This window comes from Natator depressus, chromosome 3, assembly GCF_965152275.1.
Source record: "Natator depressus isolate rNatDep1 chromosome 3, rNatDep2.hap1, whole genome shotgun sequence".
In the NCBI taxonomy this organism is placed as follows: domain Eukaryota; kingdom Metazoa; phylum Chordata; order Testudines; family Cheloniidae; genus Natator; species Natator depressus.
The window spans coordinates 157,734,859-157,760,781 of record NC_134236.1 but is presented as its reverse complement, the minus strand read 5'-3'; the positions used below and the strand labels follow the sequence as shown (position 1 = coordinate 157,760,781).

Below are 25,923 nucleotides of genomic sequence, written 5' to 3'. Positions count from 1 at the left end.
GACTCAGCATCTTCTTATGGAAAAAACATCGACTCAAGGAATATTTCCAACACACCTCTGAACAGCATACTAACCCACAGAGAGCTTCCTACCAAGACAACAAAAAGAAGGATTCTGGGTGGACTGCTCCTGAATGTCAAAACAACAGACTGGACTTCTACATAGAGTGCTTCCGCTGACATGCACGGGCTGAAATTGTGGAAAAGCAGCATCACTTGCCCCATAACCTCAGCCGTGCGGAACACAATGCCATCCACAGCCTCAGAAACAACTCTGACATCATAATCAAAAAGGCTGACAAAGGAGGTGCTGTCGTCATCATGAATAGGTCAGAATATGAACAAGAGGCTGCTAGGCAGCTCTCCAACACCACTTTCTACAAGCCATTACCCTCTGATCCCACTGAGGGTTACCAAAAGAAACTACAGCATTTGCTCAAGAAACTCCCTGAAAAAGCACAAGAACAAATCCGCACAGACACACCCCTGGAGCCCCGACCTGGGGTATTCTATCTGCTACCCAAGATCCATAAACCTGGAAATCCTGGACTCCCTATCATCTCAGGTACTGGCACCCTGACAGCAGGATTGTCTGGCTATGTAGACTCCCTCCTCAGGCCCTACGCTACCAGCACTCCCAGCTATCTTTGAGACACCACTGACTTCCTAAGGAAACTACAATCCATCGGTGATCTTCCTGATAACACCATCCTGGCCACTGTGGATGCAGAAGCCCTCTAAACCAACATTCCACACAAAGATGGACTACAAGCCGTCAGGAACACTATCCCCGATAATGTCACGGCAAACCTGGTGGCTGAACTTTGTGACTTTGTCCTCACCCATATCTATTTCACATTTGGGGACAATGTATACCTTCAAATCAGCGGCACTGCGATGAGTACCTGCATGGCCCCACAGTATGCCAACGTTTTTATGGCTGACTTAGAACAACGCTTCCTCAGCTCTCGTCCCCTAATGCCCCTACTCTACTTGTGCTACATTGATGTCATCTTCATCATTTGGACCCATGGAAAAGAAGCTCTTGAGGAATTCCACCAGGATTTCAACAATTTCCATCCCACCATCAACCTCAGCCTGGTCCAGTCCACACAAGAGATCCACTTCCTGGACACTACAGTGCTAATAAGTGATAGTCACATAAACACCACCCTATACCGTAAACTTACTGACAGCTATTCCTACCTACATGCCTCCAGCTTTCATCCAGACCACACCACATGATCCATTGTCTACAGCCAAGCTCTATGATACAACCGCATTTGCTCCAACCCCTCAGACAGAGACAAACACCTACAAGATCTCTATCAAGCGTTCTTACAACTACAATACCCACCTGCTGAAGTGAAGAAACAGATTGACAGAGCCAGAAGAGTACCCAGAAGTCACCTACTACAGGACAGGCCCAACAAAAAAAATAACAGAATGCCCCTAGCCATCACCTTCAGCCCCCAACTAAAACCTCTCCAATGCATCATCAAGGATCTACAACCTATCCTGAAGGACGACCTATCACTCTCACAGATCTTGCGAGACAGGCCAGTCCTTACTTACAGACAGCCCCCCAACCTGAAGCAAATACTCACCAGCAACCACACACCACACAACAGAACCACTAACCCAGGAACCTATCATTGCAACAGAGCCCGTTGCCAACTGTGTCCACGTATCTATTCAGGGGACACCATCATAGGGCCTAATCACATCAGCCACACCATCAGAGGCTCGTTCACCTGCACATTTACCAATGTGATATATGCCATCATGTGCCAGCAATGCCCCTCTGCCGTGTACATTGATCAAACTGGACAGTCTCTACCTAAAAGAATAAATGGACACAAATCAGACGTCAAGATTTATAACATTCAAAAACCAGTTGGAGAACACTTCAATCTCTCTGGTCACTCGATTACAGACCTAAAAGTGGCAATACTTCAACAAAAAACCTTCAAAAACAGACTCCAGCGAGAGACTGCTGAATTGGAATTAATTTGCAAGCTGGATACAATTAACTTAGGCTTGAATAGAGACTGGGAGTGGATGGGTCATTACACGAAGTAAAAACTATTTCCCCATGTTTATTCCCCCCTTCCCCCCCCCCACTGTTCCTCAGATGTTCTTGTCAACTGCTGGAAATGGCCCACCTTGATTATCACTACAAAAGGTTTTTTTCCCCCCCTGCTCTCCTGCTGGTAATAGCTCACGTTAAGTGATCACTCTGGTTACAGTGTGTATGGTAACACCCATTGTTTCATGTTCTCTATGTATATAAATCTCCCCACTGTATTTTCCACTGAATGCATCTGATGAAGTGAGCTGTAGCTCACGAAGCTTATGCTCAAATACATTTGTTAGTCTCTAAGATGCCACAAGTCCTCCTTTTCTTTTTGCGAATACAGACTAACACGGCTGCTACTCTGAATTCTGTTGGAATGTTATTGTTGTTGATTATACCATTGCTACGGTGGCTACCAGGGGAGTGTTTTAGAGAGCAGAAGCAGAGAAGGTACTATGGAGAAATGGTCTCAATTATGCAGTTGCAGAGCACTGCACAGTTGCATCATCTCTTACTTTCTCCTTACTAAAACAGAACTCCCAGTTATGCTAGGGGTAAGGCATGAGAAATGAGACAGAGATTTGTCATTGTTTGTGAGGACGTCATGCTGAGGTGTTGGAAGGATTAGTTAGTGAATGTCTGGCAAATGTTTTGACAAAGTAGAGTGCTAGGGAAGTGCTCCATATTATTATTGTTATTTATTATTATTATTTATTTGTTCCTGTGCAGAGAATGGAATGAAAATCTGCTGCAGGAAGCCTGCCGCCTGTTGGCAGATGAGATGAACCTGTCTCCTTCAGCTCCCGGTGGGATGGTGGATTTCCGACGCACGCTCACCCTCAGTTTCTTCTTTAAATTTTATCTGATAGTGCTTCAGAAATTAAACAAGTCACCCAGTGGGAATGTGAGTGCTGCTCTCCCCTTGCTGGGGTTGGAATAGAGGGGGTGAAATAAAAGACTCCACAGTAGAACTGAACCCAGACAGAGTGGGCAGATTCTCAGCGCATTGTGAAAAGTGCTGTTTTCAATGCACAGGCCCTGTGCTGGGGAGAGGGTGCAGAAGGAATCCATTCTGCCAAGCCACTCTGTGTTGTAATAGCTGCTGTGGCTGCTGCTGCTGCTTCTTCTGTGTAGGGTAGAGATCAGAGTATCTGCATTGCAGATCCATTAGCTCAACCCTGGCCTACGCACCCTCACTTCTCCTACAGTGGGCTCTGCTCTGTAGCTGACAAGCAGGCGCCTAGGTTTCTGCTCTCTCCTCGCACTGTTGTCAGAGCTGTTGCTGTCCAGAGGGGCCTGTAACAACATTGCCTCTTGCATTGTACAAAGATGGATGAGCCTACTGGGGATTGAACCCTGGACCTTCTCTGCTAAGAGCATGAGCCTCTACTGCCTGAGCTAAAGTACCTGTTGTCTAACTGCTTTATGTGGACCAGCCTGTAAAGGGGACACATCACATCACTGAACTGCTGGGTTACATTGGCAGACTGAACCACATTAGAAGTGAAATTGCACAGTCTGGGGTGAAAGTTAGGTGAAAAAGAGGAAGAGGCCAGAGGCTACCAGGGAGACATAAGAGAAGGGAAATAGAAAACAGGTAAAAGGGATGGTCATTTTTTAACATGTCTTTGGCAGAATAACCTTAAAGAGTTGGTCCCCTCCAAATACATGAGTGCCACTGAGGTGTTTCGTAAAGATCCTGTTGCCAACGTCCAACTCTTCCAAGTAAGTAGCGATATGCACACAGTCCAGGCTTGCCTCCTCCATGAGTCCAGACTCACTATATTCTATTTCACCTCCTGAGCATGGCCAGCATTTGTCCTTGCCTGGATTCTGTCACAGTTGAGATCTTTACTGATGCTTTAAGCACTTCCTTACTGGAGTACTATGATGTTTTCTCCTTTAGGTTCCCAGAAACCTGATTGTCTAAGTGTATGACTCCCAGCAGGCTGCAGCTAGAGAGCTCTTTCTGTTCAGCTCCATCGTTCCCCCCATCCTTGTCAAATTCACTGGCTAACCATCCAGTTCCAAATTCAATTCAAAACTGTGCTTCTGCTTCCCAAAGCTCTTGGGCTGGCTCCCTTCTACCTCTGTCCTCATATCCACAAACACCCCCTGCCTGCTAACATTAACCCACCACTCACTGCCAGTTCTGTTCAGCAGAGAGAGGGGAAGATGCTTTTAAATTTGTACTCTCCCATGCTAGCCCTCCCTTCAAGCTGTTGGGTCATGTCAAAGAACACTTCAAACCCTTCTCTTCTCCTTAGCTTAGAGTTGTCTTTAAGCCGAATTTCTCTGCCCCGCCTCTTTTTCTGTCACAGCATCTTCCTGTTCCACTCTCATACTCACTCACCCATATTTACTTTCCCTTTCCCCACTCCAGCTACTTCCTACCTCCCTCATCACTGTCTTAGGAGATGCCTTCCCCTAACCCCCACCCCCCAGCCTCAACATCTGGTTACCCTATGGTAGGAGCAAGGATACCTAGTGTGTGTTTTGCTACAGGAAGTGCCTGCAGGACAGTCTGTGGAAGATATGGTGGGACGGCCCGTGGTGCACCTTTCAGCAGCCAAACAGGCATGTGGAGAGGCTGTCTATTGTGATGACATGCCTTGCTATGAAAACGAACGTTACTTAACGCTGGTCACCAGCACGAAAGCCCATGCCAAGATTATGTAAGTGCCCTTTCTGTGTACTGGCGTTTGTACTGTGTACTGTGAACTCTTAGGACTCAAGCATCGTCCAGACCACCAGCCCTGTTTCTCCTCAGAGGTGGTTGCTTCTCAGTGGTTGATAAATAGATCTATTTATTATGTTTATGTCACATCATTTGTCCCAGAGAAATCCCAGGTTTCATACACAGAGATTAGTCCTGGCACTATTAGTCATACCTGGAGTGTGACATAGCAGCTGGGAGGGCAATTTAGGTAGGCAGAATATAACTGGCTAGTAGGCCATCACATCAAACCACAATCCATCTCTTGCAAAAAGTGCCATGGGATCTTTAAGAACCATAATGATCAGAAGGCCGAAACAATGTTATGTCTTATCTGAAAGACGTATATTACAGTATTGTCTGGGGAAGTAGATTAATTCAGTGGTTAGGCATCAGATTGGAAGTCAAGAAACCTGGATTCTGTTCCTTGTGTGAACTTAGGCAAGTCACTCCACATCTCTGTGCTTCAGTTCCCCTCCGTAAACAAAGATAATAGTGTGTACCTACCTTTTAGAAAGCACTTTGAAATCAATATATTAAAACCATTACATGAGTATTTAATGGTTATTTCCTGTATTAACCATAATAATAGACATTCCCATCCTCCTTAGCATGCATTTGTCTGGCAGTCTGGAAAATATTGGTGTACTAAGAGTTCATTGATGACTGAAACACCTTTGACTGGCTGTAGCTGAAAACAGAATTCTACAGAAAAAAGTTTTAGCTAAATGTCATTGTCAGTGGTCACTAAAAAAACCATTTCATCAGACTGTTGGTTTACAGGATTTTAAATTGTAATCACACTTACAGGCAAGTGTAAATGGTGTACAAGCGAGCCAAAAAATGGCCCCAACCAACCCATTACAAGGAGCTTTCTCTGTGTATATCTATTTATCTAACTAAGATATTTTGTTTATGCATTCTCTTATTGGTTAACGATTCATGTAGTAGTGAGTGAGATGCTTATCTCTCAGAGTAGCATATTGTAAAAGGATCTAAATATATTCCTTTATGGACTACTAATTTCTTAACGTTGACAACAACCAGCCAGTCTGAGTGTTTTACCATCCTGACCCCTGGATTCTGTGGGCATAATTCTTCACTGCCTTGCCCCTTGTGTAGCCATTTACACCTATGCTAAAGGAGTACAAAGTGTTACCATTCTGATCTGGCATCATTCTACACCTGCCCTGCACACTTGTGAATGACTGGACAGAGGGCAAGAGAGTCAGGGCAGAAAATCAGGCCCTGTAGAATCTTTAATATGCCATGTAAATTTATAGTGCCATGTACAAGAAAAATAATAATTCTCTGCTGTTGGTGTTCCTCACTTGTTTAGTTCTATAGATACAACTGAAGCCCAGAGTGTCCCCGGTTTTGTGTGTTTCATCTCTGCTAAGGATATTCCTGGGAGTAATGTCACTGGGGTTGCTAATGATGAACTTGTTTTTGCTGATAACACGGTATGTAGTTTCTTATCCTTTTTTAAAAAGTTGTTTGTATGGAGTATAAAAGGCCAGGAAATTGTGGGGTTAACTACTTCTGGGGAAGTTCTCCGCAATATGTGGAGTGAAATCTTGACTCTGTTGATGTCAGTGGCAGTTTTGACATTAACTTTGGTGGGGCCAGGAGTTCTGCCCCTGAATGTTCTTCTTTAAACTGCAGACAGCTGCAACAAACTCGCCCAGTCCTGTTACCAGTAACAGAAGGTGCCATGTTGTCATGCAATGGGATATGAGTATTTACTGACTTCCCCCTGTCTGGGTGACTCTTAAGCCCCAGGTTGGTGGCAACAAATCATTAAGCTGGATTTACACCCGTGTAGATAAATATTTCTCACTGTGCTTGAATATCAGAATATTTCTCATTGTACTTGAAGCTGGTTTTAATTGATTTGCTCAAAAAAATATGTTGCACAAAAAGAAATCAATGTGAGCCTTTCAGTGATTTATTACAGTGAGTATTAGAATCTCTTTTTATGCATAGGTCACTTGTATTGGCCATATCATTGGTGGAGTGGTTGCAGACACACATGAACATTCCCGAAGAGCTGCTAAAGCTGTAAAGATCAAATATGAAGACCTCACACCTATTGTCACCATTCAGGTAGGATGGCACAGATTTGATCATATGGTTAGTCAGCCTAAGACCCCATAATGCCCGCTTCAGTCCTGTTTTCCTGAATATGGCTAATTGGATTGTTGTTATTGTTGTTGTGTATTAAGTCACTCATGTTTTTAGCATTTGTGACATAGCTCTACCCTGATGGGTGTGGTAGAAGAGCCTAAATAGAACAAAATAAAGCTCTGATATTATATTGGTTGGGAATGGAATCATAGGACTGGAAGGGACCTTGAGAGGCCATCTAGTCCAGCCCCCTGCACTCATGACAGAACTAAGTGTTATCTAAACCATCCCTGACAGGTGTTTGTCTAACCTACTCTTAAAAATTTCCAATTATGGAAATTCCACAACCTTCCTAGGCAATTTATTCATTCCCATGCTTAACTACCCTGACCGTTAGGAAGTTTTTCCTAATGTCCAACCTAAACCTCTCTTGCTGCAATTTAAGCCCATTGCTTCTTGTCCTATCCTCAAAGGTTAACAAGAACAATTTACCTCCCTTCTCCTTGTAGCAGCCTTTTATGTACTTGAAAACTGTTATGTCCCCTCTCAGTCTTCTCTCTTCCAGACTAAACAAACCCAATTTTTTTTCAATGTTCCCTCATAGGTCATGTTTTCTAGACCTTTAATAATTGTGTTGCTCTTCTCTGGACTTTCTCCAATTTGTCTGCATCTTTCCTGAAATGTGGCACCCAGAACTGGACTCGAGTTGAGGTCTTATGAGCACAGAGTAAAGCAGAAGAATTAATTCTTGTGTCTTGCTTACAACACTCCCGCTAATACATCCCAGAATGATGGTTTGCTTTTTTTGCAAAAGAGTTGCACTATTGACTCTTGTGTAGCTTATGATCCACTATGACCCCCAAATCCCTTTCCATAATACTCCTTCCTAGGCAGACATTTCCCATTTTGTATGTGTGCAATTGATTGTTCCTTCCTAAATGGAGTAGTTTGCATTTGTCCTTATTGAATTTCATCCTATTTACTTCAGGCCATTTCTCCAGTTTGTCCAAATCATTTTGAATTTTAAAGCACTTGCAGCCCCTCCCAACTTGGGATCATCTGCAAACTTTATAAGTGTGCTCTCTATGCCATCATCTAAATTGTCAATGAAGATATTGAACAGAACTGGACCCAGAACTGAGCCCCGCAGGACCCCACTCGCTATGCCTTTCCAGCTTGACTGTCAACCACTGATAGCTGGCTGGAAAACTGTTCCAGAGAGAAGTTATCACCCACCTTGTATTTCCCTAGTTTGTTTTTGAGACGGTCATGTGAGACAGTATCAAAAGCCTTACTAAAGTCAAGATATACCACATCTACTGCTTCCCCCCATCCACAAGGCTTGTTACCCTCTCAAAGAAAGCTATTAGGTTGGTTTGACACAATTTGCTCTTGACAAATCCATGCTGACTGTTACTTATTACCTTATTATCTTCTAGGTGTTTGCAAATTGATTGCTTAATTATTTTCTCCCTTATCTTTGCGGGTACAGAAGTTAAGCTGACTGGTCTGTAATTCCCCAGGCTGCCCTTATTCCCCTTTTTATAAATGGGCACTATATTTGCTCTTTTCTAGTCCTCTGGAATCTCTTCCATCTTCCATGATTTTTCCAAGATAATGGTTAATGGCTCAGATATCTCCTCAGTCAGCTCCTTGAGTATTCTAGGAATACTCCAGTACAGTGGTTCCCAAACTTGTTCCGCTGCTTGTGCAGGGAAAGCCCCTGCTGGGCCTGGCCAGTCTGTTTACCTGTCGCGTTGGCAGGTTTGGCCAGTGGCCACGGTTCGCTGCTCCAGGCCAATGGGAGCTGCTGGAAGCGGCGCGGGCCGAGGGAGGTACTGGCGGCCGCTTCCAGCAGCTCCCATTGGCCTGGAGCAGTGAACCGCGGCCAATGGGAGCTGCAGTCGGCCAAACCTGCCAACGCGGCAGATAAACAAACCGGCCTGGCCCGGCAGCGGCTTTCCCTGCACAAGCAGCGGAACAAGTTTGGGAACCACTGCTCCAGTACATACCAATATGTCTAATATGAAGGCAGTGGTCCAAGTTCTGTGAAAGATCGCAGTCAGTGTGAAGTCACTAGGTTTGTACCAGGGGTATATCAGTACAGAATTTGGCTCATTTTCAATATTCTGGGCCTGATTCAGATTGCACACCTGCTTCAGACAGGTGAGACTTCATTGGGGTTACTCCTAACGTGCAGTGGTGTGAGAGGAAAATGGAGCCCTCTAACTACCTTACCGTATTAACTCTATGTGAGACTTTGCAGAACATTTTGCCTCTTTTCTAAGACAAATGAAATTAAGAAAATGGCCCTTGAAACTTACTTTAGACATTTCTATTGACACATTGAGGACAAACCCATGAAAATACAATCAGTTAGCTAGTTTCCAAAGCAGAAGAACTCTGTGTATAAACAATTCATGACCATTGCATGTGTTTCTGATGATACAAGCAAATGTCAATATTGAATCATAAATCACCACTGGATAAGAGAAACTAACTGTTGCTAACAGTACTTATAAGACTTAAATAAGAATTCTAAGGATTTAAAGTTACCATGGGATTCTAGTGAATTTTGTAATGATCAGTACTGCATGTCCATGTGACTTGTAACATGAAATGGGTTTATCTGACTGTACAGGCATAAAGCGGATAGATATATAGATATCTTTCATTGACACTGCTTGAATGTAGCTCTTCGTGTTTTTGGAGTATTTTATGAGGAAGTTTCCTTGTAAATTCACAAACTGTATTTGAAAGTTGTTCATTTTTGGAGGCTATCAAATAACTGATGCGACCTTTGGTATGAAAATGTCAGATCATTTAAGGGCCCAGATTAGAGCTGGTCGAAACAGTTTTTTTCCAAATGGAATTTTTTGACAAAAATGAAAGCACTGAAAAAAATAAAAAAACAAAATATTTAGGCTGAAAATGGGAGTTGTAATTTGCTTCTTGTGGCCCTATTCTCTTCATGAGCTGGGATCCCTCATGGGACTATATCTCCCATAATGCATCACTGTCTCCCTCTCTTGCTGAGGGAAAGATATGCATCACGGGGTCCCTGTCTGTGATGCATTATAGGGAATATAGTCCAGCTGGGGATCTCAGCCCACAGAGAATAATTGGAACATGATGAGCAAATGACAACTCCTATTTTTGGCCAAAACACAAACAAACAAAAAAATACAATTTTCCACAGAAAGCAGACATGTCACAATTTTTTGTTGAAACCCCAATTTTCTGTCAAAAGACAATTTAGATGGAAAATTTTCGACAAGCCTTAACTCAGATATCAACAGGCCTTTACAATTAAAAATTTAATTAGTCTCAAGCCAGTTTTCCTGGCTTTGTCCCACAAACTTCCTCTTGAATTAGAGAAAAGTACTGATGCCACTCTAGTTGAAATATTTTGATCTACTGTCTTTCCAGGAAACTTTAATGTGTAACTATGTTTTCCCAGGAAGCTATTGAGAAACAATCCTTTTATAAGTCTCCAAAGAAGATTGAGAAAGGAGATGTCCAGAACGGATTTGAAGAATCCGATCACGTTGTGGAAGGTGAGCACGAATATATCAACTCTATTTTTTGAACAGATATAGCTCCTTAGCCTGCAACCTTCACATGAGAAATCCCATTGAAATCAAGAGAAGCAATTGCATGAGTAAGATTTTATCATGTGAATAAGGCTTGTTGGACTGGGCGCAAGGTTTCATTTTACTGAAAATAACTTTGTGTAAATAGACAATGGGTAAAACTTCCAAAAGTTCCGATGTCAAATTTTCTAAAGTGACTTAGACACATTGGCTTTGTTCACCTGGAGAAATTGACTGGAATAGATCCCTGTGTGAACACTATTTTGGAATAAAAGTCACTTAATTATGGGCTAATTAATTACTCCACTTAGCAACTTTTATTCAGAAATAGAGTGCCCACACAAGGAACTATTCTGGAACGGTTTATTCCAGTCTGTTTCTCCATGTAGATAAGGCCTCAGGAGCCTGTGTCTCCTTGAAAATCAATGGATTTAGGCTTCTAAGTGCCTAAATCCCTTTTGAAAATGAGGGCATAGTCCCTTTTAAAAGTTCTTGTGACAAATATGGAGCTGTCCTGTAGTAATTTATTAATATTATATATTGGCCTGGTGTCACGGGGTGCACTCACCACTAGGGCGCCTCCTCCTGGCTGCTCTGGGGATTAGCTCTATCCAGGTGCTGAACCTTCCTATGGTGGTCTTTCCACTCATCTTCTTCTCTCATCCTATGGCCCCTCTCACTCCAGAAGCTGCAGCTTCCTTTTCATGACTCGGCTTTCCAGTCAGGTCACTATGATCCTCCCCTTCTGGTGTACCAAAGTCTTTCAAGGCAAACTGTCCCAGGCTGTCCGCTCTCTGCCATCTGGTGTGTGCCACTTCCTCAGTGACTGACAGGGGAACCCAGGCCTGTCCTCTACTCCAGGTTCCAACTCTGGGGCCCTCTCCGGGCAGCGCTTGGCTGCTGATATCCTATACCTTGCTGCCTTTCCCCTGAGCCTCTCCTATCTTTCTGGCTCTCCTCCTTCTCTGGGTTTGGCAGCCCAAACTCCCTACTCCCAGGAAGGAACTGTAGGCTACCTATCTCTGCTCCCCCCACACACCTCCTTTCTCCCAGGGAGTGACTGCAGACTACTTCCCTGGAGCCCCATTCTGCTCTCAGCTCTGGGGCTTTATACAGTCCCCTACTGTTCCTGAGCCTCATTTAATCGATCCCTGCTCCCTGACTCCTCCTCCAGGTGCAGCCTGGGGAGTTAATTGGCCCACCTGGCCACCTTAACCCCTTCAAGTCATGTGTGGGGTGGACACCCATCACACCTAGTTATTGGGGTCTGTATGAATATCTTGATTTAACTCAAAAGGGGCCTCTCTGGAATATAGGCAGGAAGGAGAAGAATAGCCACTTATCAGCAAACACTTAAGAGCTGTTCAGGGACAGTGCCAGAAGTGTTAGCTGGAATGCCTGCCTCAGCCTCCAGCCAGCCACTGGAACTAGTTTGACCCGGAATAGCCACGGCCTGCCAAACACAGGAAAACAAAGAACTCTGGCAGGGTTTTAAAAGGACATTCTCCCAAAGGTGAAGGGAGAATCAGACACAGGAACCTGCTGTCTGGTGTCTGCCTAGGGTAGCTGTCGTGGGATGGTAGGACCTTAGCTAAGGTAGCCATGTGTGTAGACTTGCTTGTTGTTTTAAAATTCCATTTCCCTAATGCTTTGTTCCTACTGGTGGTTTTAAGAAGGGTGTTTGCTCGCTATATATCACTGGTCACTGGCTCCCGAAGGAAAGAAACACAGGTATCCAGTTGAACCTGCAGGGTAATAAGCAGTCATAGATGGGTTGTTGTACCCAGAACCTGGTCCAATAGTGTGAGACTTGTGACATTCCACCCCAAAACAGATAAAGACATGAGGCCTACCACTTGAGGGGGTACACTCAGAGAGACCAGAAAGGGGACAGAGCTGCAAACAGCCCTGTAGCAGCAATGGGCCTGCATGTTTCTACACACCTTTTCATTGGTTCTGTAGGGGAAATATACATTGGTGGGCAGGAACACTTTTATCTGGAGACTCACTGCACCATTGCCGTGCCTAAAGGTGAAGATGGAGAGATGGAACTGTTTGTGTCCACCCAGAATCCAATGAAGACACAGGTAACTTCTTTTATTGACCCATCTGTCCATGGTGAATTTGGTGCTATGGAGATCACTCCTATTAGACTGGGATAAACTGTACGTCTGCAATAGATGCTAGATTTCTCTTGTGTGAAAATAGAAAGCTGGCTCAGAGAGATGGGACTAGGCTATAAAGTCTTTTACATTTAGGTCACCAGTGGTAATCCAGTTCCTGGTGGCAAGTGTTCATGTTGCAAAAAACCCTTCCATTTTAGCTTGCAGTAGTCCAGGGGTGGGCAAACTATGGCCCGCGGGCCACATCCGGCCCATCAGACCTTTTGATCCAGCCCTCAGCTCCCGACGGGGAGCAGGGTCGGGGGTTTACCATGTCTTAGAGCTGGAGGGAGGACATGCTTCCGGGTGCTGCTTGCGGTAAGCGCGACCCGGAGCCTGCACCCCTGAGCCCCCCCGAACCCCAATAACCTGCCATAGCCCTGATCCCCCTCCTGCCCTCTGAACCCCTCGATCCCAGCCCAGAGCCACCTCTTGTACCCCAAGCCCCTCATCCCCAGTCCAGAGCCCATACCCCCAGCCAGAGCCCTCACCTCCCCCCCTTGTGCCCCAACAGCCTGCCCCATTCTGATCCCCCTCCAGCCCTCTGAACCCATTGGTCCCAGCCTGGTGTCCCTTCCTGCACCCCCAAACCCCTCATCCCCAGCCCCACCCTAAAGCCCGCACCCCCCAGCTGGAGCCCCTCCCCCCTCCCACAGCTGTAACCCCAATTTCTTGAGCATTCATGGCTTGCCATACAATTTCCATACCCCGATGTTTCCCTCAGGTCAAAAAGTTTGCCCACCCCTGCATTAGTTGTTGGCTATCTCAGCAGAGAGGCCAAGGGTTGAATGGGCACAGAGGTTGAATTTCACTACAGAGATGGGGGTGATATAAAACTCAATTAACTGGAACGATCCTTTCCTCTGTAGGGGTGATCCTTTCAGAATAGGATGGCCAGACAGCAAGTATGAAAAATCGGGACAGGGGATGAGGAGTAATAGGCACCTATATAAGACAAAGTCCCAAATATCGGGACTGTCCCTATAAATTTGGGACATCTGGTCACCTTACTTCAGACCAAGCAGGGAAATGTGGGTGAGCTTGCAAAGGCTCTGCCTGTGCTTTTGTATTCTTGTGGATAAATTAAAACCTTGAAGACTGAAGAACAATAATGTGCCTCCAATGAGCTCTACAATCACTCCAAAAAGAGAATGGACTTTTATATGGCTATTGGGAATATCCATAGTTATTAATTACGGTAAAACTTTTGGAAGGGATATTAAACCTCATGCTTCAGATCTTGGGCCTATCTCTAACTATTAGGTCTCATCTTGGTCTCTTTGTGGGGGATAGATTATCCCACATCTGCCTTCTGCAGGGATCTTACCCCTTCCTCAGAAGCTTCTGGCCCTGGCCACTGTTGGAGACAGGGTACTGGGTTAGGTGGACTTGCTGGTCTGATCCAGCATGACAATTCTTCTGTTCCTTCTTAAGTTGGTAAAAAGACTCTATTAATAGGTAAGGAACCTAGCAAGCAGATGACTTTCGATTCCAGTTCCTTGATTACAAGCTTCCTGCCTGAAAAACACAGAGCCTGAAAAACACAGAGCCTTTTCTGCAAGTGGAGATGGTGTGCAAACTTGTCTGGAAGCTTTGTCTTATCTATTTATCCATCAGTCTTCTTGTATGACCCTCCCCCCATGACCACAGTGTCTGAGCACCTATGTTGATGCTAAAGACATAGGAGAGAGAAAGTTAAGACTGAGGCTGTTTTTGTTTCTAGCTCCCAAGTGCCCTCACTGCTGCCTGCATGACTAACCTATTTCCTTTTCCCTTTAGGAATGTGTTGCCAATGCATTAGGGGTCCCAGCGAATCGAATTTTAGTTCGAGTGAAGAGAATGGGAGGAGGTTTTGGAGGCAAGGAGTCCAGAAATACTATTTTGTCAACAGCAGTAGCTGTGGCTGCATTCAAGTAAGTTTTGCTGTTGAGAGGTGGGCTCCTTTGCCACCTACGGCATAGACCCAGGGGTCACATACCATTGTCCTTTTTAACAAGATGAGGGAGGTCGGAGTGCTTTTGATTCAGGACTGGTGCTGAAGCTCTTGCTTCCTGGACCAGAATCTTTCTCAGCTTCTTACTCCCAAAGGCTTTTAACAGGGTTGAGAATCCCTGGGGTAGGTCACTGATGGGATCCTCAGCTGGAAAGGGAAGTTTAAACGGCTTTCAAGCAGATGCAGCCCTCGAATGGTTTGTTAATACATGTGAATAGAGTGGGCAGAGCAGCAGGATGACAGCCATTTCTAACATCAACTGAGGGAACCTGAAGGAAATAAAGCCACATTGTTGATCCTTCTGTGTTTCCATGTAGCTACTGTATCTGAAATGCTTGGTTCCCTTCTTTCACTTCACTGATTCCCCAGCCGCTTTCAGAACCCAGCACAAACCTCACCTCAGCTACACTGTGTACCAACAGGGATATGACAACCAGTTCCCCACCCTAATTCTTGCTGATATTACTAACCCTGCACCACCGCTGCCTGCTCTTTCCGTGTACCCGCTGACATTTTGATTGTACTTAGAGATGGGCCCAATCTACAGAATACTGAACCCGAATGTCAAATGCCCCAAAATTCAGGGGTGTTTGGACCTGGGGTTTTGGTTCAGCCCATCATAAAGAGCCTGGCCATTTGTGAAATTTGGATCAGGATTTCAAACAAACCCCAAATTTAAGGTTTTTGTTTCTGGAGCTTTGATGGGGGCCCATCTTTAACTGTACAGTTTCCATTTTTGTAACTGAATATGTACTTCGAAGTGAGAGTTGTGTGTGCAACCTGTCATAAAGCGGGGATGCACTCTGCCAAAGATACTGCCTGGATACTGCACAGCAGCAGTAACTTTGATGGAGTCCACTGGGGTCAGTTGCTGTGGTGGAGAAACTCTTGCCTTTTCTCAGGAATCAATAAAACAGTTTATTTGTTTTTCCTCTGCCCTCTGTAAGCCACATAAAGTATTTCATATTCCTGGATGTTTCTGCTCTGAAACCTCAGAAAAAGCAGATGAAAGGCAGAAGGCTCATTAGACAAGGGAAAGCAACTCTTCCTCCTAAGGGATGAAATGTAAACTCACTTAAATAACTAAACAACTAAAACCAGGCTAAAGTCAGGCTGTCAAACAGAAGGCTAGTTACGCTCAGCACCATTACATAATTAAGCTCGCTAGAGGATGTTAATTAATGATGAATTACTTAATGATTAGTATCCATGTTTCCAAGAAGCCCTAGTATCTAGGCACTGTTGCAAGAGTATAAAACACCAAATCCCACTCTATAAGAAGACAGATCTTGGCCTCTCCTGCCCATCCATAATGCTAATTGCTTGAGAGGAAAGAGAATAATCCAGGTAATTTACTTGCTAGCTCATGCAGCCACTGCCAATCTGCAGCTTAGTTGTAATGAAAAATCATACAAAAAGAGAGAAGTCTTTCCCTGTGCCAAGAAGGTAGCAAGTTTCAGACTCAACATGATCAATGTATCCTTTAACAGGATTGGTCACCCTGTACGATGCATGCTGGATCGAGATGAGGATATGCTGATTACTGGTGGGAGACACCCCTTTTTGGGACGCTATAAGGTACACAGACATTGTGAAAAAATATACATGTATTATCTAGATAATGTCACGTTAACAAGTGTAACTGAGTAGTGAGGTATTGTAATGAATTAGCTAGTGTGTATGTCACTGACCTGTACTGGATAGAATCAGAGAGGCTCACCTGGGTCATATTCCCTAAACTGCTGACACCTAACTGAGATTCTCCTTTAGCTGAAGAAGGGCAAGCCTGAGCTTTTGGAGCAGAAGTATCTAATTTCTGTCTCCACTGCAACTACAGCATGTGGCATATTGACAAATGTAACGCTCTTTAGATGGCCATGAATTTGTTATTGTTCTATGTAAAGTTCTGTTACCTCATGCCTTCTCAAAACCTCATGGAGCTTCTCTTTATATTTGACTTTTCTTTGGGGGGAAAAAAAGAGGGTTTGGCCACCATGAATGAACGATACTCACTCAAGAGGTGTTCCTTCTGGGGGAAGGTTGAGGCTCATTGATGGGACCCCTTGTGAGAGAAGCCTCCACTGGTACTGCCCATGATGTAGTTGTTCTGTGACTAAGCAGAAGACGTCACCCACCAGGGCTGACAAGCTGCCACCTTTTATCAACATGAGGGCCATTCAGGGTTGGGGGGTTTTTTTGGAACAAAGTTGTTTCTATGACATTTTGTCTTCTCTACCTGAGGAGTGATCTCTTCTTGTCAAGATGTCAGTAGGAAGGGTTGTATGGACTTAAGCACCTAGTGAGGATAAATCTGAAGGGACTGTTTTTCTCAGGTCGGCTTCATGAAGAATGGCAAGATCAATAGTTTGGAGGTGTCCTACTACAGCAATGGGGGCAACTCTGAAGATCTTTCTCTGGCCGTAAGTAGGAAAAAATGTCCTGGCTGTTAACTAGAGAAACTGACCTGACAGAAATGTTGGGAAAGAAGCTTGTCTTGGAGACTGAGGCCTGCCGCATTTCATTTCAGAGTTGCATTCAATTTTCAGCTGTCCCCAGCAACACTCACTCATTTTGTTCTCCATTGTAACTGAAGACAGAATGGGGCCATTGTGCAGTACCAATAACTGAGCCAGCTCCAGCAGAGACTGTCATGGCACATGGTACACAATCCTCACTACGTCTGTAAGAACTCAGACTTTGCAAGAGACTTCAGGAAAGTTTACTGTATAAGACAGATGAACACAAATGGTGGCCGTAGATTTGTTGCACAGTGCAATATGGATGCTATATCATCAGTATAGCAATGTAGTTCTTAAAGTCATAGTTACTAGATAAATGAAATAAATGACCATTGCATGTCTTTATTTGCTATTGATAGTAATACTTAGTGCTTATAGGTGCTTTGTTTTCAAAGCACTCTGCAACCACGGACTAACATTTGGACATGATTTTATCTGTTCAATAATTACAAATAGTTAAACAACATATTGCCAAAAAAGATTCACTCATTCTATACACTTAGTTTAAACACATTAGATGGTACGAAATGTAAAAATGTACAGTAATGGAGCTTTAGAGCTGCAGTAGCATTTTAAACACAATTTTGGAGTTAGGTTCTTAGTGACCTGCATTTTGTATGTGGGACCCATTTTGCCTTGGATTACATCGGAGTTGCTCCCATTACGCTCATCTTGAGCTGGGTGGGCATGCTGTATGGGAGCGCAGAGATTAGCTCATTGCCCATTAAGGGTCTTTTATGATTAAGTTAGGGTGGGATTTTTAAAAGTGCTTAGCATTGGCCTCACGCTGTTCCGGTTGAAGTCAATGGTAGAACTCCCCTGGACTTGAGTGGGAGCTGAGTTGCATCTATGCTGAGAGCTTTTGAAAACCTCACCCTAGTGCTGGCAGTGTGCTTGGTGCTGTACAAAACGAGGAAGGAAGGGAAGGGATCTGATCCTGCAAACACTACTGTGTATAGTCCCATCGACCACCCTTACTCATGTAAAAAGAACAGGAGGACTTGTGGCACCTTAGAAACTAACAAATTTATTTGAGCATAAGCATCCGATGAAGTGAGCTGTAACTCACGAAAGTTTATGCTCAAATAAATTGGTTAGTCTCTAAGGTGCCACAAGTCCTCCTGTTCTTTTTGCAGATACAGACTAACACGGCTGCTACTCTGAAACCTTACTCATGTAGTCATCCTCACTCTCACGGGCCCAGATTCTGCTTCCCTTACTCACACTGAAGCCAGCAAGGCTACTTGCGTGGTAACATACTACTCAACCTGCATAAGGGTGGCAAAGTCAGGCCCACAACTAGTGCCTATTTAAGGGCTGGATTATAGCATTTAGCTGCAGTCCAGAGTAGGGACCAATGTGCAGCAGCACCAACCCAGGAGGAGCTTTCAGAAGGGCTTTGTTTCAGGAGTCACAATGCCTCCTAGAGCTCCATGGAGCACAGGGTGTGTGTCAACGCTGCGCTGTCCTTTGGGAAGCTGCAGCAAGCTCCTCCTTCTGGGGCCAGCCAACTCCATGTGCCAGTGCAGTACGGGTTGGAGCCTGGCCTTGCTTCCGTCACTGCCTTCCTTTGGGGTGATTTGCATCCCAGGGACTCATACAGAAAGCAGTCCTCCTTTTGTAAATTAGCCCTTGCCACCTTATTGCATCACATCACTGCTTTAGCAAGACGTGTAAAATCTGACATGGGATTTACATTAATAAGTGATTCTCGCCCCCCACACTGTCCTCTGTTTTGTAATTCTTTTTCATCAGGTTATGGACAGAGCTTTGTTTCACATGGATAACTCTTACAACATCCCCAACATCAAAGGCGTGGGTACAGTTTGCAAGACTAACTTGTCCTCCAACACAGCTTTCCGTGGCTTTGGAGGTCCCCAGGGAATGATGGTTGTTGAGTGCTGGATGAGTGACGTTATCCTGACGTGTGGTCTGCCAGCAGAGCAGGTACAAATCAATTGAAACAGTACAGTGCAGCATATTAGCTAAGTCTTGGGAATTTGACGCACAACTACAGCTAGATATTAAGCACAGGAAATCTCCGTTTGTTTTTGCCAGTCCTAATCAGGGTCTCAGTTCTATGCCTGTTGAAGTCAATAGGCCAAATTGCGATCTGGATCATTATCCCTGAATTTCTTTTGTCATTTCAGTTGTGTCTCATTCTGTAACATCAGCTTTAAGGCTCAGATTTTCAAAGGGACCTAAGGTAATTAGGTACCCAAATCCCACCAAAAGGAATTTGAGTTCCTATATCCCTTCGTGTGACAGGGTGCTAAGCAGAAAACTGCGTAGCCAACCCTCTGTCACTCCAGCTCCAATTAAGGGAGGTGAATTGGAGCTGGTTAGATCACTTGGCCATGGATTGGGAAAGCTGGAACAGCTGCTGACTCACCAGGCTGGGGCTGGATAAAAGCCCCAGGGGAAAGAAGCCAGGGGAGGAGCTGGACAGGCTGTAAGCTACACTAGAGGAAAGGCAGTGAGGGGAAGCAGACAGAGATAGCTTGGCCCCTCTCTCCTGCTGGTGAACTGTAAGAGGGGGACTATGTGTATGGTGGAAAGGTGGTGGGAACACATCCTGTAAATAAAGGCACCAGGTGAGCACTGCACCAATGTCTCTGTTTGACTTTCTCAGCCCAGTGGGGGCAGGAGCCCCGTTACACTTAGACTTTCTTGAAAATCCCACTCTAAATTCTTGTCACCAGGTTTTCTCATGAACTAATCATGGACTTTCAACATATTGTTCAGTGGAGCCAGAAAAGGAGGAGGAACAACTAAAGTCCAATTTGTTCTTGATATTGTTCAATTAAAAACTCTTGTACTAAAACACTGATTTCATTATTCTTAATGGGCCCTATCAATGTTTCTTTGAGAAGGTGCGAAAGCTGAATCTTTACAATGAAGGAGACCTGACCCATTTTAACCAAAAGCTTGAAGGGTTCACTTTGCGGAGATGCTGGGAAGAGTGTCTAGTGAACTCTAAGTATGACGCCAGAAGGAAACTCATTGATGAATTCAATAGGTAGGTGTTTAACTCTTTGCCGGGATACCAGGCAGTAAAGTCCAATCGGTAACCTGGGTGATTTAGAGTCAAAGTCATGTGGTAAAGATGTGGCTTTTTTTTTCCTTTTCTTTTCTTGAAGTCTCTTCAGTCCCATTGTGGGAAGGACTCTTAGTACTATAGTGGGTCAAGGTCATCCTATTGACTTGCACCAGGGATTAATTTGGCCTAATGCTTTACACTTTTGTAGGGATAAGGAGGTAGAGGAGGGGTATATCAGACCTATACTTTGCATAGTATTTCAGCTGCACATAAAAGCAATTTTTTGCTGGGTTTCACGCTGCCTTTTTGCCTTCTTAATTTGGCTTATTCATTGCCAAATGCTCATCAAAGCAGACAATAATTTCCTTGGTGTTGTTTGGCTCTCTCTCTCTGGCCTGATCTGGTCAGGACATCCCTCATGATTAGGATGGTGAAGGCGATAGTGGGGGTGGCAGCTAGGATGGTGGAACTCACTTCAGTAGCTTCCATCAGATCTTCCTCTACATCTGCTCTTTCTGTATTTTCTTTCCCCCCCCCACCAAAGCCTTTTCCTTTAAGGATCCAAAAAGGGGTGTAATGGGTGGAATAGCCCATCCCCTTATTATTTTGTCCATCCATTAGGCCTAATATCTGACACACCAATTTTGGTTCATTAACTTATAGCTCCACATCATTTGTTTTTAACAAGCATAATTTCAACAGCCCTTGGATTATATCAATGTGGCTTTTTGTTTGGACTGATTTAGTCTCTGTCTGGTTCTTTTGCATCTGTTTGTAACATTCCATCTTGAAAATAACTTGACCTACTTTCCATGGTAAATTTATAAGCAAGCTAAAGTTATAGACCAATTGTCACAGCAGACCTTGAGAGGTCATCTAGCCTATCCCCCTGCACTGAGGCTGGATTAAGTATATGTAGGGTATCTCTGACAGATGTTTGTCTAACCTGTTCTTAAAAACCTCCCATGACGGGGATTTCACAACCTCCCTAGGTAATCTATTCCAGTACCTAACTATCCTTAGAGTTAGAAAGCTTTTCCTAATATCTAAACCAATGGTTCTCAATCTTAGTTGATCAGCTCCCCCCTTCTTTGTGTCTGTAGTCATTTATGTGCCCTGCCCCTCCAAGGACATATACAGCTACCCAGCTCTAAAGGCAGAGTGGAGAGCAGGGGCTGCTGGCTGGGTAATCAGCTCTGATGGCTGCTCCACGCCTGCAGCAGTGTAGAAGTAAGGGTGGCAATATAGATCTGTCAATATCCTTTTCACAGCAGACTTAGAAGTAAGGGTGCAGAAGTAAGGGAAGCAATGCAAAAAGTGATATTTGTCATCACTTTTCATAGCAGACTTAGCACCCCATCGCCACCCTTACTTCTGCACTGCTGCTGCCACCCTGGGGCTGACAGCCAGAGCCCTGCTGCCTCCTAGTGTGGGAAGGGGAGGGGAAAGAGAGCCTGACCCTAAGCCTGGACTGCCTCCTGGTGTGGGATTGGGGGTGTGGGAAGGAGAGCTCAAGCCCGGGTGGGGGAGCTCCGGCTGTCCCCTTTATCCCCACCTCCCGGGTGTGCATGGCCCTTCAGCATGAGTCCCAGCCACCCAGGGCTGACAGCTAGACCTCTGCTTTGTTTAAACAAACACACAGCTTGTGCCTCCTTTGACACATTCCTGTGCCTCCCTTGGGAGACCCGCCCCATAGTTTGAGAACTGCTGATCTAAACTAAATCTCCCTCACTGCAAATTAAGCAGATTGTTTTTTGTCCTGCCCTTGGTGAACATGGAGAACAGTTGGTCATTGTTCTCTTTATAAACTGCCTTTTACATATTTGAAGACAGTTATGAGGTCCCCCCTCAGCCTTCTCATCTTTAAGCTAAACATGCCCAATTCTTTCAGCCTTTCCTCACACGTCACGTTTTTGAAATCTCTTAATATTTTTGTAGCTGTCCTCTGGACTCTCTCCAATTTGCCGACATCTTTCTTAGTGTGGTGTCCCAAACTGGACATAATACTCTAGGATGAGGCCTCACCAGTGCTGCCTAAAATGGGACAATAAGCTCCTGTGACTTAAGTACGATTTATGTTGCCAACTTTCGAATTGCACAAACCCGAACACCCTGCCCCTTCTCAGAGGCCCTGCCCTGTCCCTTCTCAGAGGCTGCACCCCCATTCACTCCATTCCCCCCCTCCTGCTGTCACTCGCTCTCCCCCACCCTCACTCACTTTCACTGGGCTGGGGCAGGGAGTTGGGGTGCAGGATGGGGTGAGGGCTCTGTCTGGGGGTGTGGGCTCTGGGGTAGGGCCATGGATGAGGGGGCTCAGGGCTGGGGAAGGGGGTTGGGATGTGGGAGGGAGTTAGCGCATGGGAGGGGATGCAGGGCTGGGGCAGGGGGTTGGGGTGCGGGAGGGGGATCGGGGCACAGGCTCCAGCCAGGTGGTGCTTACCTCAGGCAGCTCCCAGTCAGTGGTGCAGCAGAGCTAAGGCGGCTCCCTGTCTGCTCTGGCTCCACACGCACCAGCAAGTGCCACCCCTGCAGCTCCCATTGGCTGCAGTTCCTGACCAGTAGGAGCTGTGGAGCTGGCACCGGGGGTGGGGGCAGCGCACGGAGCTTCCCTGATCACCCCTCCGCCTAGGGGCCTCAGAGATATGCCAGCCACTTCTGGGAGCTGTGCAGAACCAGGACAGGCAGGGAGCCTGCCTTAGCCCTCCTGCATCGCTGACCAGACATTTAATGGGCTGGTCAGCGGTGCTGACTGGAGCCACCAGGATCCTTTTTTGACGGGGTGTTCTGGTTCAAAACCGGATGCCTAGCAACCTTATGTATGACAGTCCTGTTAATGCATCCCAGAATATCAGCCTTTTTCCCAATTGCATCACAATGTTGACTCATATTAAATTTGTGATCCACTATAACCCCCAGAGCCTTTTCAGCAATACTATTGCCACACCAGTTATTTCCCATTTTGTAGTTGTTTGATTTTTTTCCTTCCTAAGTGTAGTAGTTTGCACTTGTCTTTACTGAATTAGAGGAAAGCACAGTGTCCTATTTAGGATGAATGCCTGACTGAGAGCTGAAGGAGTACTAACGGTGCTTTGTTCTTCCAGACAGAATCGCTGGAAGAAGAGGGGAATAGCCATTATTCCTACAAAGTTTGGGATCAGCTTCACTCTTTCCTTTTTGAATCAGGTCTGCAAGTCTCATTAATCTTTGCGGGAGATTAACTAGATGTTATGCTCACCAGTCCAGGTTCTCCTTGTGTATCAAAATGGTTTAGTCCTTCTCTGAAAGTCCCCAGTGGAGAAATGACATGCATCTTTCAAAACCAATGCAGACATTATATGCCACAGTTACTGGTTTACATATATCGAGAAGACCCCATGACACAGCCCAGTTTCATGCCCCTCCACCCCCAATCTCATCAAAAATAATAGCAGTATGAAGTATGCTGGCTTTGTTGAAATTCAGTAATCATTATTGTCCATACATATCTTGGGCTAGCTGGGTTTTGGGTGACACTGTTAGGTTTGGATGAGAGAATGCTTCTCTGTTTCACAAGCAACTAACAGCAGGTTCAGATTGGCTTATCCAGCTCCCATAGCTGAAAACTGTGGCTGATGTTTTTTTATTCTGTAATTTGAGCCTAGTTATACCGATGATCATGGGCCAAATTCATTATGAGCATGAATACTGTTGGCCTCAGAGAGTTATACAAAGAGGAGCATGATCCCCTGAGTTTGTCTCTGATAGCTTCTATACCAGATTTGCCTCTTTAGGCTAGTCCCAAAGTCTGCTTTTATTTGTGTGCCCTGGAACTGAAATCTGCCAGGTAATTTACTAGCTTAATTGGTGACCCTCTATCTTTTTAATAATCCCTGTTGTAGGCTGGGGCTCTGGTACACGTGTATACAGATGGTTCAGTGCTGCTTACACATGGTGGGACTGAGATGGGTCAAGGACTTCATACCAAGATGATCCAGGTAATGATGAGTTTAGACACATCAGCATGAGACCTTTTTTAAAATAAATTCCAATCTCACTTCCCTAATATTCTTTTCAACAGGCAGTAAGGGAGCTGCTGTAATGGCTCGTAGGTTTATATAGGGTCCTAAACTGTAATAATCACCCTCGTTGCATCAGCACCAGTGCTAGATTTCTAAAATGATGGTGTAATAGGAAGTGAAGATTATAATCTGCATTATCTATTCATACTGGTTTACACTAATATGTTCAGTTTAATGTAGCCGTGCAGACTATGCACTATTAATAAGGCTGTACTCTTTATTGCCAGAAGAAGCTACGTCTTTTCTTTCTGATCCTATAAAACTGTAATTTTCACATTATATTTAAACTAATATTTCTCTTTGTCTTTTGTATTTGACATATCTTGTTAAAACTTATAATAAAGATAGATGTTGATTTCACGGCCATGTGAATTTGGAGGAATTCCACTGATGTTGATGGAGTTACTCTCGATTTACACTGGGATAAGCAAGATCAGAATCTGGCTTAATTTTTTTTAAAAGGCTTTGCTAGAGATGCGAGAATCTGAAACCCATAATTCAGAACATTTTAGAACTTAATGGGGTCTAGAATTCTGTGGGTGAAATCCTCTCTCCATTGAAGTCAATGGCAAAACTTTCACTGACTTCAATGGAGCCAAGATTTCACCCTAAGACTCGTAGAACATGTTAAGGTTTTATTTCATGTCAAAGAGAGAGATGTTTAGAAACTTTTTACCCCAAACTTCCGGGCTCTTCCATCCCTCCTTCTCACCAGGATTTCCCATAACCTGGTCTGTGATGCTATATGACATATATAAAGCCAGTTATCTGGAAGTCATTGTGACCTGTTTATGCAGGTCAGTACTGCAGCAAGCATCATCTTCTGATAACTGGAAGCTTTTGCACAATGGCTCATTTAAACAGTTAGAGTGACAAGTAGATTGTAATGTTTTTGAGTTTGAAATTTGCAGTGCCAATGGAAAATTTCAGTAAGAGCTCAGGAGTGCCCATACCCAGGATGGACTTAAATTCTGGAAGGTTACAGAAACAATAACTGCAATAAATGTTATAGCAATTAAAGGGCACTTGCTGCATATATTGTTCCATATTTTATATGTACAAGTAGCATATGCCCCGATTGTTTGGAGGCATTTAAAGCTAGATGTGACACAACTTCTTACATTGGCAAGAAGATGGATTGTGTGATGTACTGGAACTTTTTCCTCTCTATCTTCTACAGTTGTTGAATCTTGGGCTGGCAAAAAAAAAAGTCTGAATAATGAAATGGTTGTAAGGACATTTGACAAACACACAAGTTCTCATGCTTGACCATGACAAACCTAGAGCTAACACCAAATAACCAAAAGAGGTGAAACTTGGGATGGGAGAGAAGAGAAGGTTGCCGCATGGATATTGTGGATAGGGAATGGCATGCCTCACAAATATGTACACCAAACAGTCATTTTTTTGTTGCTCTGCAGGTTGCCAGCAGAACTCTGGGAATCCCCACCACCAGCATTCACCTCAGTGAGACCAGCACTAACACGGTCCCAAATACCTCTGCAACAGCTGCTTCTGTCAGCACAGACCTTAATGGGATGGCTGTCCTTGTAAGGCAATTGCGTAACTCAAACCTCTATCTGATAGGCTAGGGCTCCAGAACAGAAAAACATGCTGTCTACATGTTTCTTTAAAAAGA

General features: G+C 44.6%; 1 protein-coding gene across 2 annotated transcripts in view; it reads left to right on the top strand.

The window, feature by feature from the left end:
- The window catches only part of XDH (xanthine dehydrogenase), a 73,771-nt gene that overhangs the window by 33,746 nt on the left and 14,102 nt on the right, over positions 1-25,923 (top strand). For both annotated transcript variants that reach the window (XM_074949154.1, XM_074949153.1), the window contains 15 exons: positions 2,806-2,980; positions 3,712-3,801; positions 4,582-4,751; positions 6,132-6,255; positions 6,779-6,898; positions 10,380-10,476; positions 12,475-12,599; positions 14,454-14,587; positions 16,158-16,245; positions 17,001-17,087; positions 18,942-19,133; positions 20,060-20,205; positions 23,328-23,409; positions 24,105-24,200; positions 25,706-25,834. In XM_074949154.1, coding sequence (XP_074805255.1) covers positions 2,806-2,980; positions 3,712-3,801; positions 4,582-4,751; positions 6,132-6,255; positions 6,779-6,898; positions 10,380-10,476; positions 12,475-12,599; positions 14,454-14,587; positions 16,158-16,245; positions 17,001-17,087; positions 18,942-19,133; positions 20,060-20,205; positions 23,328-23,409; positions 24,105-24,200; positions 25,706-25,834 — 1,855 coding nt within the window. The remainder of the gene's footprint in view (positions 1-2,805; positions 2,981-3,711; positions 3,802-4,581; positions 4,752-6,131; positions 6,256-6,778; positions 6,899-10,379; positions 10,477-12,474; positions 12,600-14,453; positions 14,588-16,157; positions 16,246-17,000; positions 17,088-18,941; positions 19,134-20,059; positions 20,206-23,327; positions 23,410-24,104; positions 24,201-25,705; positions 25,835-25,923) is intronic.